The sequence below is a fragment of the Aricia agestis genome, chromosome 1 (assembly GCF_905147365.1).
Source record: "Aricia agestis chromosome 1, ilAriAges1.1, whole genome shotgun sequence".
Classification (NCBI taxonomy): Eukaryota; Metazoa; Arthropoda; class Insecta; order Lepidoptera; family Lycaenidae; genus Aricia; species Aricia agestis.
In genome coordinates, this window is record NC_056406.1 from 22,371,447 (window position 1) to 22,388,372 (window position 16,926).

A 16,926-nucleotide genomic window follows, 5' to 3' on the forward strand; every position below is an offset into this window, starting at 1 on the left:
TTTTTTAAGATCAATTTTGAACTAAGATCGTTTGCTCGGGGATGGCCTTAAGAGAAATACTCAAGCCTTTGCATCCGTTGGATGGATTATACAGCACTAAATGATGCCCGCAATTCCATTGCGTCAAAATTCGTATATCACGCGGGAACCGTACATTTTTCGAGATAAAAAGTATCTTTAGTCCTTTTTGGGAGTCAAAGTATCTCTATATCAAATTTCAGCAAAATCGTTTTATTGGTTTGGGCGTGAAGAGGTAACAGGTAGACAGTCAGACAGACAGACACACTTTCGCATTTATAATATTAGAATGGAGTTTTAATCGAGCGAAGTAACCAGTTACCACTCTTCAAATACTGTAGTGCCTGGGGCCATGATTTTTTAAGTCCGTATGGTTGCAAACACTGTATACGGCATTCTCGCAACATCTAGTCGGTCTAGTCCAAAGAAATGAACACGTCAATATGCCTCGGACCAACCATGTGCGTGTTTTCTCACGATGTTTTCCTTCACATTACGAACATCCGTATTATGTACTTGAGATCTGAAAATTTCTCATTGATAGACGCTCGGGATCGAACCTGCGCCCTCTCGAGTGCGAACCAACGATCTTCGCACTTCCCACTACGCCACGGACGCTTGTTAAGAGGGTGTAGGGTTTGATAATACCAGTAACTCACTTACATTCTTTTATCGTCACTGCTTGCTTTGGTACTTTGACATCGTATGAGTTTTTTTTTGCAAAATTGGGTCCTTCACTTTTTTTAATTATTCCATGAAACACTTTTACACTTTATTTGTAACACCGCTTTAACATTTAACAGACATGAAAAAGTAGTGGTACCACAAGTATTTCTAGATTAGAGAGTACTTAGAAAATAAAACAAATACATATAAAATTAAATGGTTAACGACTAATCCACTCCGAGACCTTCAGTTCTATGGAATAGCCAGCCACCTAGACTTGGTGTAATTTATATCAGAAATTGTCGTAAAAAGTCGCCCCCTAATTTAGGTACTTCATAATATAATATATAACCCTGCGACCTTCGTTTTATTTACTTTTAATGTACACTCAAACTATTCATATTAGAGCCGATATTATTTTTAGTTTAAATTACGCCAATATTTTTTATCCCAAGTAAATTGCACATTTTCGGGTTGATAACTATCCTACGTTTTCTCCCGGGGCTCAAAGTATCTCCATACCAAATCACATCAAAATCGGCTCTTAGGTTTTAGCGTGAAGAGGAGATAGATACCTTTATTTATATAAACTTTCGCACTTAAAACAATATTGTTGAAGAATTCTAAATACAATTAAAGTCTAAAAAACAATGGTGAAACTAATTTTCTTAAACACATCCTTGAACTGGTCAGAATCTGTCTCCCTTATTATGTCTAAAGTCAAAGCACAATTAAACAAACCATGATAAACCTTTCATCTAAATATTGAATCTCAATCGATAAGAGAATCAACCGATTTCACAGTATTTAAATTACAATTAGCTTTGAAGTAATCGGTTTATTCGATACCGGAGTTACGATTATGGCGGTCATTAATCGGATCGGATAATCGATATTTTGTCTTCACGATAATCGAGCAGGTATCGATTAATTATACGAGTTGATTAGCGGTGGGCGGCTCGCCCTAACGAGCCCTTCGTTTGTTTATTTAATACGAAGTCCGCCCACAGAACAAGAGCTGAGCCTGAGCCCGCTCCTGGTCTTAAAAGGGCTCCAAATAAATACTATTAATTGTTTTCGTGTACCATTCGAATCTCGATTTATTCGCTCGAGTTCAAACTAATTTATTTCAGTTTTTATCAATACCATTGAAATTATCATATAAGATACGGGACGGGATATATGACTATGACATGACTATGACTATGATATATATTTGAGCGTTCATATGTGGCCCCAATTTCTGACATAGATACGTAGCAAGGGCAACGAAAATTTTATGACCTACCTGAGTATGACAACCAACAAAGAATGCACACCTAGGTACATTACTGGAACAATATTAAAACAACTTAAAGTACGAAAGAATGGACACCTAGGTGCATTATCGGAACAGTAAAAACTTTTTTTGACGCACCTTCTCTTCTACAGCATTTGTTATTCGTATGTAAATACCTAACTTTTAACTGCTGAAGCTAATTAACTTTTATTGTTTATTTTATATACGTAGTTAAAGTAATAAATCGTCTAATTTACACGGAATTACAATATAAGACCTTGAGACTGTGTCTCCTCAGCGTTTACTACCTAATTGTTGAAATGTATATGTTTTTACTTGTAATTGTTGTAACAATGTAGAGTTACACAACTATGTGTAATGCTGCGTTTCTATGCTTGCCAAGGCTTGGCAAACATCCACATACACAAGCGTCCACAAATCTCGCTTGGCATTTGTAAGTCATTTCCACGCTTGTGAATGTGTATTACGTACATCCAACCAAGCGCCCTTTGATCTATGTTCAAAAACCGAAACTACACCGGATCGGATACAAGCGTCCACAAGCTCACGAAAGCCAAGCCAAATACTCTCTTTACACGCTTGTGCTTGTGGACGCTGCATGGTCAAGCCTTGGCAAGCGTGGAAACGCAGCATAACTATTTTTCTGCCAGAGGCGCAGATTCATGACAAACTCTTTGCAAAGGTCTCCCGGTTTTTCATACCAATTGGTCTCGTTCTGAACCTAGAGAGAACGAAACATTCCGTCAATGTTCAAGACCACTAACAGAATATCTCTTGAAGATCTTTAGGTATTTCGTACGAGGCTAAAATGCCTCGTACGAAATACTTAACGATTACTTAATGGTGTAATCATCATGCTAGTTTATTTATCATAAATAATATTAATTCTGTAAATTAATTTACCTATAAACTCTTTTAATCAGCCTTAGGCCTTACAAAACGTCAATAATAAACAATACAATATTGATGGTTCCCAAATATTTGGTTACTCGATTGTCTTGTTTTATGTATTTCATTTGTTTTACAGCGGGTTTAATTGGTTCGCCATAAATTATAGTTAACGAGTTCTGTGTTGATGAATGAGTGCCTGTCCCAGGGTAGCTCGGAAACTATATTGAACGGTTAAATACCGGAGTTTTTAACGTTTTATAATTAGATTTGGCGTTGTCCCGCCCATATCAGCGAGCGCGTGTGGTGCAAGTGGAAATTGTTAAGAATTCCATAGCTTAAGTTAACTTAGAGCATTTAAGACTATAAACTAATTTAAGTCTATTATATTTTTTACTTCTTTTTTTTACTTTTAACTCAAGTTACAATATTTAAGAAGCAGCACTTTTAACGTTACTTTTAATCTGGGTTCTAATTATTTCAGCGTGTGACATCAAAGGAATTTAACGGATATGTCAGAATAATTGCATTACATTGCAAGAAATAGCAAATCTTATTTCAGAAAATAAATTATTTATACTTTTAGTATTATTTGTACTTAACCCACGCCTCAATGTACTTTCACATTTGCAAAACTAAAATATCTTCGTACGGTAATCCACTCGGATTACCGTACGAAGATATTTTAAATTTAGAATGTTCATTCCACATTTGTGATTGGTAACAAACTTCTACAGTTTGAAATTTTATGATAAACTTTGCCAAACGTGCTTCCGTCTGTAACTTGCAACATCCACCGCCGCTAACAGCTAGGCGTTCCAGTCCGCAGATGACCTGCCCTGCCCACGAATTCCATCATCATTCATTTTAATTTTTATTACTACCGTCCACATGCTTGTTCATTTTACATACTTAATGTTTTTACCTATTGCACGGTCTACAACAGAAATGACTTGGCACCTGCTTTCATAGAGTTTCCGTAGAATGCGGTGCATTCTTAACTTTTGGGCGTTACCAAAAGCAGATCCAATTTTAAAGGGATTTAATAGGACATTGGACAGCTAAGGAATTTCGGAGGTTTCCTGTTATTTTTTGTGTTGAAATATAACGCAATGAAGTTACTACTTACTGATATTATGTAACATGTTTTTCAGGATATGTAGAACCAAAGGCCTTGTAGAGTCATAGCTCTTGTAACAAGCTGACGACTGACGTACGGCTAGTGTACAACTTTTTTTTCAGTTATATGTAAGTAGGATCATTTTCCAGAGATTTTTTTTATACTTATGCGAGATAGTGTTGCTGCAATGCCAAAATATTTAATGTATTTAAAGTACTAACAAATATAACAATAAATTGTGTTGTCTTGTTCGTTCTCGGAATCGGCTATATATATATATATATATATATATTTATTTGTCCCCTGTATAGGTAATGTAAGTAAATCCTATGTAAGTAAACTATATTTTACCAAGGAAAAATTTCAACGTAAACTGTGGTTAGTGTTAGTTGCAATAATTTTCGTTGTAGATTTTCCAAATAATAATATCGCAACAAAATTTTAGCTAAACCAAACATATAATATTATGGTATTTTATTGCATAAGTTAATACCTAACACTATTGTTGTTGTTCATGCCAAATTACATAACAATCGGTTGAAAAATGAAGTCGTGGTTCAAATTTGCAACTTCAAACGCTCCTCCTGTAAAGTTGTCTTTTTGATGTTACGATAGTCTACCTAGGAGCAATCGAAATCGTGTACGGCAAATGTGGGGGAATTCCCTCGGGCGGCCGGGGAAAATCCCTTCATGATCTATGGTCCACCTCTATAATCTCTGGACCGGCGATCGCTATCAAAAAATGTTCCTATTTGAAAGTCGCCATTTTGGCGCTGATAGCTATGCGATAGCAGTGGTGAGTGTACTTGGAACTAAAATTTTACGTAAATTTTCTATGTAATTAGTTCACAGTACGCTCACCGCGGCGTAGAGGTGTCTATGTTTAGGTACAATACGAAATGGCTGCGTTCAATAATAATTAACCTGCACTTTGGTAGTGGATTCGAAGCCAAAAAGCCACCGTTGTATGGCTAACTGAAAAAGAGCTAGAATAGTCGTAAAAAGAAGCTAAGGAGCTAAACGGTTTTTTTAGAGCTGATAATTGATAAATAGAGCCAAATCTAGCTCTAAAAGAGCTGAATTGGCAACACTGTTTGTTTCGTTTTAGAATATTCCGTTAATGACGTCACCAAATCTCGTAGGCCATGCTTTTCTAAGGTTTTCATATAAGTGAATGAGATGGCGATATTTTGTACGGAAATAGAGCGAGACCAGGGACAGTTCAAATGTATTAACACTTTTGATTATTACTAGCATTCCACTGCAACTTTATTGGGTCTATATTGTTCTTAAATATCGATAATTGAATTTTAGATTAATAGTGCGCGCCTACGGGATGCGTAGGCGCATCGTCGTAATTAAATCTATTAGATTACGATGTAATTATTGAGTATTATGTTATTAATGAGTGTCGTGGATCGGTATTGTTCGTGAGTCGTGATCCGATCGCTCCTAGTAGTCCGCTACGATGTATGAAAGTAGATTAAGCTTTGTGAGGCTGAATAGAGAGAAATTGTGTTACGTTTTTTTACTCTTTTCTCTAGAAAAGGCATTTTTAAAAGTTACCTTAACTTATTAGCTTTCATGCTCGTTTTCACCAACAATACCAGCTCTATTAGTCATTTAGGGACTATATACTATCTCGTAAGGCCTTTTTGTCCAACGTTTATGGGCCATCAAAATCATATAATTTGTTAAAAAACATACAATCCTACAAGCACTTTTGGTGCGGGGCATACATTTGAACAAAGGGTGGCATTTGTTCATTGGCACATGGCATTCTTGTGAAGTGTCGTTTAAAAACCACCGGTTTCTAACCTCCTGTCATTGCAATCTTTGTATGTGGTAAAGCCGCTGTTTCGTACCCCCTTCGCTATGTAACCCAAATGTCACCATCCTTGTAGAAGTTGTAGAACTGCGGGGCTAAAATGGTCGCTTTGGAGAATAATTTTATGAATTATATTATGATCCACGTTTTAAAAATCGCAAAATTGTCACTCTGCTTGCAATTATTGTCTTGTAATTCATACTTATTTGACATTCGTCAGTTTGACAGTTTTGACAATTATTCATTTTCTGAATTGTTTGAGAGGATTTGCAAAATGTGACCATTTTATGTCCGCTGTCCTCTTCGTGTCGTCCAGATTATGATACATCGACGGCGCTGTCATATTTTTCAAAGTTTGACATGCAATCAACCCGTGATTGATGTTAAACGATTGTTGAAAGACGAAATTGAATTATGTTCCTTTGACTCTGTCTGCCGGATAATGCCTCGCTCATTGAATACTAATTGCTTTTTTGATGAGAACTCCGATATTAATGGTCCAGGCGGGCTAGGAGCTTGTCGGCTACTGATATTAGATTAATTATGTGGCTAGATCATTTGTTTCGAAGGCTAATTACGTGAAATTCTGTCCAATACTACTACCCCTGTTACTATTCTTACACAGACAAAAGTTTTGTTTTGTGTGAAGCTTATTGGAAGCTCTTTTGGACATAAAAAAAAAATATATTTTATAATTTGAAGGTCAATATCAAAAGCTTTCTAAAGTATAATTGCAGTGCGATTGATCCCTCCTTGTGCTTGCTCTAGTCCTCATAACAATTTTGAGCACTAACGAAGCCAGTTTCTTTAAAAAGATAGCCCTTTTTTGTCCGGGAAATTTGGCCATTATGCAACCCCGGCAGTGCTGGGGAGGACAACCGAGGTATGTGGGACTCGCTGCGACCGCTAAGATGGTAAGTGGCCGCAGCTCTACCCATTAAAACCCGACCGTGTTCCTTTCTGCGCCGCTTCTGACAGATCTACGGGAAATGTGGGGCCACCGCTTAAAGATAAGCACTAGCGTGAAAGAACATGGAATACTATCTTTAAAATGTGGGTACCCACAATAGCAGTGAACCTGCCGTATGGTAGTTTATATTAAGTATTATTATTTATTATTAGCTATTTTACTGAGCTTTGCTCAGTATTCGATAAAACATGAATAAAATGACATTTTCTAAAAATGATTCCTAGCTAGATCGATTTATCGCCCCCGAAACCCCCTATATACTAAATTTCATGAAAATCGTTGGAGCCGATTCCGAGATTCCAGTTATATATTTATATATATACAAGAATTACTCGTTTAAAGATATAAGATATATAGATTATATAAATAAGATAGCTATAAGATATGCAGCGTCTAATTGTAACATCCAGTTTCTGAATATTTTTTGTGAGTTCGCATATTCAAAATCGTTGTAAATCGTTCAATATTCTGACGTAAGCCAACCCTAATGAAAGGGGAAAGAGGCTAACGGCCGTTCCCAATATTTGATCTATCTCTGGTGTTGCCCTACTAGAGATAGGAATAGCTCACATTAGACATTAGAGACATATATTTTATGTCAATTGTGAGCTACTCCTATCTCTAGTAGGGCAAAACCAGAGATAGATCAAATATTTTGAACGGCCGTAAGAGCACTAATGAATAGATATGATAAACCTCTGCCAAAAACACTAGAAACCAAGTATAAGGTCACAATGCATTATAGGAAGTCATAATATAATTATTTAGTAATTAGTGGCCATAGAAACGATGCTATACTCTTATAACTATCTTAGAGTATGGCATCATTTCTAAACATTATGTATTGAAATTTTTTGAATCACCTAGAAAACCTTGCCATACGTCATTTTTGATTTCCAGATACTGCGTTTAATGCTGCAGCCGGCGACGTCTGGCAATTGGCATAATAGTTGGGAGGGGAAGATTAAACTTGTATAGTATGATAAGGCTTCCGACATGACGTGTCTAGTCATCATGGTATAGAAATCAGATTTCTCACGTGGTGGGTTAAAAAATGTTTTTTTGAATATTGAAATGTCATTGGATTTATCAGATTAAGATAGAGGATGTTAAGTATACCCCGAAGAAGCTTCCATATAAAGCACAAACGATTCAAAGGTTAGGTAAGGCTGTAGGGACATTTTAAAATATAAAAATATAAAGCTTTATATTTTCCTAACTAAGCTTCGCAGATATTTTATTTTGCACTAAACTAAATGATTTAATCCTTGTTGTCTAAAATATAATAATAACTGACCGAAATAAGCAATTTTCTGTATATATTCTCTTTTTCAAAACTTTAAAATGGCCGCAGTTTCTGAACCCACCGCTAAAATAAAAAACACTCTTATTATTTTTTTATCAGTTTTACCTAATGTAAAAAAACCTACTAGGTCTCCATGACGCTCTAGTGACTACAAAATTAGCACCTTCCCCTCCCCTACTATAATGTATAATCAAATAATAGTTTCACTAACTGAATAAAATTCCACAGTTCTCATGGTGTTCTGTAAGCATGACTCGCTGTAGATGTTATCAGTTCTATTTTAGATATGCTAATTTCGTTATGAGTAACATATAACCTCATATAACGTATAAGCAATTAGTAGTATTTACCGTCCGTTGTTTTTAGTCCCACTTCTATTTATAATTTCATTACATGATATAATTAGAGATAAGAAAGTATGATGCATAGATAAACCAAGTTGTAATTGTTAAGTTGATGTTATTCAGTATCATAATTATATTAGATGAATAACAGTAAAATGTTTTTATGTATACCGTATCAAACAGAGGATAGAAGGAAACGTACGTACGTAAGTAAAAAGTAAGGAATCGTAACTCCCATACTATTACCGTTTTAAATTTGGTTCCTTTTGATCTGTCATGTAACTCTCTCAAGGTCACCTAAATGTTGCAAATGTATTGAAATGTGTACCTAAGGTAGGTACACTTTTTTCACAAGTATTGTGGAGCATGTTTTTTGACGGAGTTACTTTTCCTTAGTTTTTATTATTCGTAGGTAGGTAAATACTTAATATATTTTTTGGATAAGGAAGGAATTAATATTTTGCATATAAAATTCTCATGTGACATGAGTCATGTCGCACTGTTACTTGCCAAACTCCATATTATGAACGTCTGGACCGATTGTGTTGAAATTTTGTGTGCTTATTCTGTAAGTCTATCAAACCATTTATTTTCAATTCTAGAAGTAAAGTTGTAGGCTACAGCATACCAAATAGCGCAGTCAGTTCAAGCATGTTCTAATATAAGTACCTGGATGACCGAGCTTTGCTTGGTATAGCAAACACTCATTGACTTCGTGTTAATAACGCCATCTGCTGGTCGTTAAAACAATTAGTTGCTAACAAAATAGTATAATTATTCGCCAATAGATGTCAGGACTCAGGAAGAGTCATATTTTTCAGTTTATCGATTATTATCGATAAAACACGAATAAAAAGACATTTTCTGAAAATGATTCCTAGCTAGATCGATTTATCGCCCCCGAAACCCCCTATATATAAATTTCATGAAAATCGTTGGAGCCGATTCCGAGATTCCAATTATATATATAAATTATAAGGAAAACCAGAAACCACAACTCCATAGAAATATTATAATATCCGTTAGGGGATTTGTACTATGCAGAATATACGATGTGCATTTTCTGACAAGCATGTTATAATTATATCTGCCTGTTAAACTTAATTCTTAATTAAGTATTATGTTGTTCCTGTCATTTTAGTTAATGAATAGATTATAGACATGGTATTTAGACAATGAGAGGAATTAGACTGACGGGCGCTAATGCAAATTATTGCAATAGATACTTAATCGAAATTTTACCAATTACTGTAAGACATGTTAGAGGAGAAGGTGGTAATGTGGGCCCCCATTTTGTTTATCAAGCTTTATTTAAAAAGTACAGGAGTCAGAAACCAAAAAAATACATTATGGGCCTTCTTATTAATTTGTTTAAACATGTCGTAGTAGGGAATAAATAAAACTCGTACAGGATAATCGAAAGTATTCATTATTCTTAATTAATCACATTTGGTATTTTGAGTTCAAGTGATGGTAATGTGACCCCTTGGGGACACATTTAATGTATGCACAAGTGAAACTTAACGGCAAAAATCACAAATGTAATAGTCACCTTCGGAGCCTCAACAGGCTACATAGCCACAACTTTGACTCTCTCTCCTGTGGTTTTCCAGCTCTGTCATAGCAATAAATTACATACACGACACGTTCGCGTTTCCAGGAACCATATTTGTATATGAGTCGTCATATTTTACGCCGTCTTCGTACACTTTCAGAGCTACTGCTGGATATTGTACATATAGTGTCTCTCTGGCGTCAAACGGCATTCCTACCAGAGCCTTCTCCATCGTGGTTACGTCTTCCACGTGATCATGAAACTGTCTTACATGTAACGTGCCCCCCGGGGCCACATTAGGACCAATGTGAGGGGGCCAAATTAAAACTATACCAGATGCTAGTGAAACTAGAATGCTCTACAAATCAAGAGGTTTTATAATCTTCTACCCAAGTAGGCCCAGCAAGTATTGGGCCGTCAATGCGTTGCAGTTGACCCAATGTGTACAGCGGGCTTTTAAGTTTTAGGGTCAACCCACACGTACCAAAACCACATGACAACCTTGTGGTTGTCACCACAACCACACCACGTGGTCGGGCGTATATTTCGCATTGTAAATGAACTGGACCATTCACACGTACCACATTTTGCAGTCGTTGTCGACCGCTTATGTGATACCGAACACATCGCAACCACGGCCGACCACATCGCAACCACAACAGTGTGCGCACACCGCCCGCGCTCTTTCCCCTCTCCGTTTCATTGACTTTCGTACGTAACCACATCGCAACCACTGGCGAAAACGCAACCACATCGGCATTTTGTTGGTACCACAACGCAACTACAAAAAGCTGCAGCGACATCATTCAGTGCCATTCACGCGTAACTACTGCTCGACTACATTTTGTGGTTGCGATGTGGTGTGATTGTGGTGCGTGTGGGTAGGCCCTTACCGTTGCCTGACTGTGTCATACTGCCAAGCAGATAAAGTGAATGGTATGATATAGAGCACTCTTATAGAATTAGGGATTAAAAATAAAACACAATATACTTAATACGAAATACCAGTATATTTTAAAGGTTCTGTATTTTACAATGATACGAGATGTCACTTCATATCCGTGTGAATATTTCTTTGGTCCTTTTATTTTAATAATTATCTCGATATATATCTGGTTTTAATTCGAATTAATTTACGATACAAAAAAACTAAGCGCTTTTTAGCACTACAAATTGAAATAAATACAAAAAATACGATTTTACAAAAAAAATCGACCAATCTTTACAAAAAATGTTCTAGTTATATTTCTTCGTGGTTTTAACATCATTAAGCGATTAGTTCTCTACCTTTAGTAAAATTTGTAGGCACAACATTGTTCTAACCATAATGTTTACAGATTAGGTCACAAAATTGAGCTGAGTACTAATTTATTATCACAATAGTCACTGGTATACATGACTATGAAGCCTATATATATCATATTTTGTAATTCGAATAATACATATTTGTTACTCTACAATAAATAAGGCATATTTTGGACGGACAATTATTCTACCGTTCTTCATAAGTCATTAAATATATTATGTACAAGATGCAACCTCTTCTTATTTTACATAAGAATATCTTTTTCCTTCAAGTTCGTCGTCTTAATTAATATGTACTTAAACGTAAAGTAAAAAGAAATATTTCGAAATTACTTACAGAGAAAAGAATGCAAAAAGGAGTTCAGTCCCATAAAATATTGCCTTAACCTTAACCAAGATTTGTAGTAATGTAATAGAAAAATTAGCAAATAAATATTTTTACTCGGACATTTTTCCTACATTCTTAATTATTACAAATTGAAATGTATGATTGCACATCCCAGAAATACTTTAAGTCTAAGAAAGACACTACAGCAACAATTTCAGTAATAATAAGTGTTTGAAGAACAATTAAAAAACTGTTCAGAATAGCTAGAACCAAAAGTTGTAAGCACAGTTTCTAAAACCTATCGGAAGACTAGAAACAATCTAATAGAAAATCTAATAAGAATAAATCATAGAAAATGTGTCTATTCTATTTTAATCATTTAATTTTACGGAAGAGTTATACAATTTGAAAATATTTGAAGAAACAAACATTCACACATTATGTTTAAAGTTCCTAAATAAAGTACGTGCTTTTCTTTTTTTTAACGTTGATAATAAATATAATGTCGTCCATCACCAAATGTCTCTAGCCTACGAAACAAAGTTTATATTATAATTTACAATTTAATACAATATTACAGTCTTGTCGACTTTAAGTAACTTTCTTATTGCTGTAGTTGTACAACTACTATTGACATCCACATATCTATCCACATAGGTTCAATTGCTTAACGATTAGATTCACCACAATCAAATCTTTATTAAGCTCCGTACTTGATCATTTGTACTATCAGTACAAGTGCCTTCGATCTAGGACACCTACACGGCTCAACTGATCAGGTCCGTGTGGTGTCTCTGCCGCAGCATCTCAAGTCTGAGCTCGTGTTCTCTCGCAGCCATTCTCAATGCCGCTATACTGGAGCTTCGCCGCTCCACCTCAGGGCCGGATGTAGCCGGCGGGCTCTCGCTGCCGGGCGAGATGGGGGGCGACACGGAGGGGGCGTCGGGCGACTGCCGCGGGGGCGCCGCCAGCCCCGCCAGCAGGGAGTGGAAGGGCGGCGACGAGGTGTACATGGGGGCGCTGAACATGGGCGGCCGGGACATGGGCGCGCTGAGGTATTGAGTGTTGAGCGGTGACGATCCGTATCTGAAACAATGTGATGAGATGTTAATTCATCTGTCATTTTCAATTTAAATAAAGATTTTGGCTTGGATAATAATTACAATGAAACTATTGAAATTAAAAAGCACGACTGTTTTAAGATACATACACACACCACACACACACAAACAAATATTTTCTACTACGATTGTTCATTTTAAGACTGTCTTCTGTAAGCGTGCGCCCTAAGGGCTAAGGGCTAAAGGGCTATTAAATGCGAATAAACTGTTTCTTTACTTACCTAAAAGAAGCTAGGGCGTTCGCATCAAAGGGTTTCCGGAAGCCGAAGCCGAGTTGCGAGAAGGGGTTGGGCATAGAGGCGACGACGGAGGGCGGGGGCGCCGCAGAGCCCCCTAGGTACGGGTTGTACGGGTGCCCCTGTGGGCCCACCTTCTCCTGTTTCCGCCACTTGGCTCGTCGGTTTTGGAACCAAACCTGTAAGGAAATTTTCGATGTCAAAATATTATTATATCTTGGCTATTTGTTCAATATGATCTCGTCCTAGTAAAACAAGTTGCTATGTAAAAAAAATATTTTTATATAGATTAAATACTTTAAAATTTAGTAAAAAAGGTGCAACAAAAGAAATTTTAATATTGACCATTAATTTAATTTCAAAATTCCAAAATTTTTGCTCCAGTCGGCGCATGTTATTTTATATGCGCACATGATACTTTATAATGGTTACTCGCCAATATCGCAACATGCGACCCTACTTCTTACAACTATTCAATATTTTGACCATACATATTTATGAGCACAAGCTTTCATCGACATTATGTTAACCGATATTTTTAAAGTAATTTAAATTAATTCACTTATGATAAATGAGCGGGCAAAAACGGCATTTCTTAAAATGTCAGTGTTTAAATGATGCTGGGAACTGGTAAAACATCTTGCGCAATAAATAAAAGAAAACACACTCCCCGGCAATAAAGCTTACTTTGTATTGACAGTAATGATATTGTTAGGTCGGTAATTGTTTTATAGATATAACTTCATAAGGTCGGTAGCGGCGATTTCGTAATTGGGCATAAACACGCCACGGGAATGTTAAAGGAAAAAGTCGGTCTCAGCCCTCAGGTGCACGATACTAAACAGTTAAGGCGCTCCCTCTACGGAGTTGCCGTAATTTACCGTTTTTAGAGCCTTATTAATTCATAATTTGAAAGCTACAAAATTATAATAAAAATACATCAAGAATCTTCAGTAGATATATGGACGTTCCTTTCATAGTTATTAATTTCCTATTTTTGTTTTTATACTCATGATCTCAGCTTCCAAAGTAATACCAATTTATTTAAATTCAAGCATACATTCAGTATCTCTCTAGTATGTTACAAATTACGGTTATTTGAAACACAAGCAAATAGATCGACATCTACATACTGGACGTTTGAATTTTTTAGGTCAATTTTGAACTAAGATAAGTAAAAAAATAGGATTGCGGGTCAATCTCGGCAACGCGGCAAATGTCGTTTGCTCAGGGGATGGCCTTAATGGCATGTTCCGTCTGTCGATCACTGCTTGCTGCCTATTTACAGACGTACATGAATTAAAAAAATATGTACAATATATTATGTAGCAAACAATAAAGGGCAATAAACATACTATACCATACTAATTAGAAAATTAAGAACAGTAATTGTGTAGGTCTCGCCTTTTTTGTAGTTATGCGTACTTTTTACCCGGTTTTTTTTGTCATGTTGAAAAATTCATTCAAAAACTTGTAGATCACATAAATTTAACGCACACCTCGTGTATTTTATTACCAATAACTAAACGAGTGTAAACCATTTTACTTTGTGATTTACCCGTGATGTTTAATGTGAAATAAAATTTATGTTTTTACCTCTCATTGGGTCAATTTATGTCCATTTAGGTCTGATTTTAATATCATACAACACAGCGTACAGTTTTACTACTTTTATATCGACAAAAACTGCTTTTATGACATTTTACAAAGTAACAGATTTTGGTCATCAAAAGGTCCTAAACTCAGTTATTTAAGTTGTTCATACTTAATTTTTAGTTTATTTGTTTCTCAGTTTTAGGCTTAAAATTAAAAATGCTAACAAAATAATATTTTTTCTAAAGTTATGAAATATCCATACTATCCATACTAATATTATAAATGCGAAAGTGTGTCTGTCTGTCTGTCCGTCTGTCTGTCTGTCCGTCTGTCTGTCTGTCCGTCTGTCTGTCTGTCTGTCTGTCTGTTACCTCTTCACGCGCGAACCGCTGAACCGATTTTGCTGAAATTTGGCATGGAAATACTTTGAGTCCCGAGAAAGGACATAGGATAGTTTTTATCCCGGAAAAATGTACGGTTCCCGCGCGATAAACGAATTTTGGCGCAACGGAGTTGCGGGCGTCATCTAGTATTACATAATATTATTACGTCATGTACATAATATTATATTGTATAGGGTTAAATCGCAACACATTTACACACAAAATGTTTATTAATTTAATAAGGCCATAAGCAGCTAAATAGGGTCATTACACACAGATGGGTACAACATACATTAACTAAACCTGTTAAAGTAACTACTCTTTAATGTGGGATAATTTCGCCCGACGACCATTTAGTACGGCAACTTTTAAAATGTCTGTATTAAGACGATGCAAATATTTCTGTTAACTGAAATGAAAATTCTGTTGTGCCTTGTTAAATTTAATTGAAAAATATATTAATAAGCGTAATGATCATAAGTGATCAAGAGAACTTTCTTTTTTAATGTCCAGGCATAATTTTTTTCTCAACCTAAAATTTTGACACTACCTATATTGGATTGTTGCTTTACTAATCCAATTATTGATACAAATAATATAAGCATAAATTTAGGGCACTATAAAATATAATTTATGGATTTTAATTTGAATATAAAATTATTTACAATGGCAACATCTAAGGTGGATTTTACGACCGTGTCTATAAAGTTATAAATTCATAAATCGATGTTCTATATACGGTTATAAGTCGTAACTATTGGTATAAACATAACTTGAATAATTAATTATTACGTTTAGGAGTCGAATACTCAAAAACTACTTTAGTACATATAATATTAAATATACTGAGAGTGACAATTTAGTAAAATAGTATTTGTGAAATTTTTCAAAGAATTTTGATTTTGTTATTATTAAATATTAAGTAACGTAAAGGGCTTTTAAGTTTTTATCTCACTTCCTTTTCTCATATATTTTATTTGGTCGGCACTAGGTTGTAAAGATGAAGACACTTGTCATATATTTTGACCTCACTTCAGTAATTTTAAGGCGATGTAAACATTCTTCGAGAGTCATTGATACAGCCATATATAAATCCCAGTAAATTATTATTTTTTATATGGCTGCTTATAATTAGACCTTTTCGGAAGCTTTGCGAAACCATAATTGCACTTAATTATATCATAAGCCCAGTCACCTTTAATGAAATTGATCAATTCTAGTAATAATTAGGTACAAAAAATTCTGCTATTTGCGAGTAAATATCAGGCTCATTATCCACAATCAATGTGCTGTAGTCATTGACTTACATGTTGTTGTCGTAAGGACAGAACATTCGTGACATACCTGCAACGCGAGAGCGCCAATGTGGCATGTGACTTGGTACCAAACACACTACGAGCTAATCCTTATTTTGGAAATCATTTGCTTTGATTATTAATGGACTAAACTGTGGCAAGAAACTCAAAACCGCCAGGCAAGTTACAAGTGAAGTTATAACTTGCCTCGTGATTAAGAGTATGGCGAATTATAGAAAATTAAGAAAAACCTCTAGTGCACATTTTCTAGAACCTTTTGAAAATGTATTTTCTTTGTCCTGTCATTTGTGAAATCTCGTAGAGCGTAGACAAGACGCGTTTTAATGGGGCACACATCTAATAGACGTGAACGTCAAGACAGGGCCTGTCCTTACGACAGTAACATATGAATCAATGTGCTGCAATTAATGTAATTGTAGCTGAATCAACGTCAAAAGGGAAACATCTTAATTCGATTATAATACCTGTATTCGTGCCTCCGTCAGTCCGATCTTCATAGCGAGCTCCTCTCTGTAACAAATAAATTCAATTCACATAATGTTGTTTTAATATGCATATAATTTGTACTGTAATTGTATTGTCCGGCTGTCGCGTGTGATGTATGAAACTCTCATACAATTATTGCATTTTTGTCTTATTTTGATTC

General features: G+C 35.6%; 1 protein-coding gene across 2 annotated transcripts in view; it reads right to left on the reverse strand.

Moving 5' to 3' along the window:
• Nucleotides 1-12,066: 12,066 nt before the first annotated feature.
• Nucleotides 12,067-16,926, reverse strand: part of LOC121725871 (homeobox protein aristaless-like) — a 76,322-nt gene continuing 71,462 nt past the window's right edge. For both annotated transcript variants that reach the window (XM_042113020.1, XM_042113026.1), the window contains exons 3-5: nt 16,745-16,790; nt 12,971-13,164; nt 12,067-12,714 (exon numbers count right to left, since the gene is read on the reverse strand). In XM_042113020.1, the coding sequence (XP_041968954.1) occupies nt 12,396-12,714; nt 12,971-13,164; nt 16,745-16,790 (559 nt within the window). In that variant the 3' untranslated portion in view covers nt 12,067-12,395. The remainder of the gene's footprint in view (nt 12,715-12,970; nt 13,165-16,744; nt 16,791-16,926) is intronic.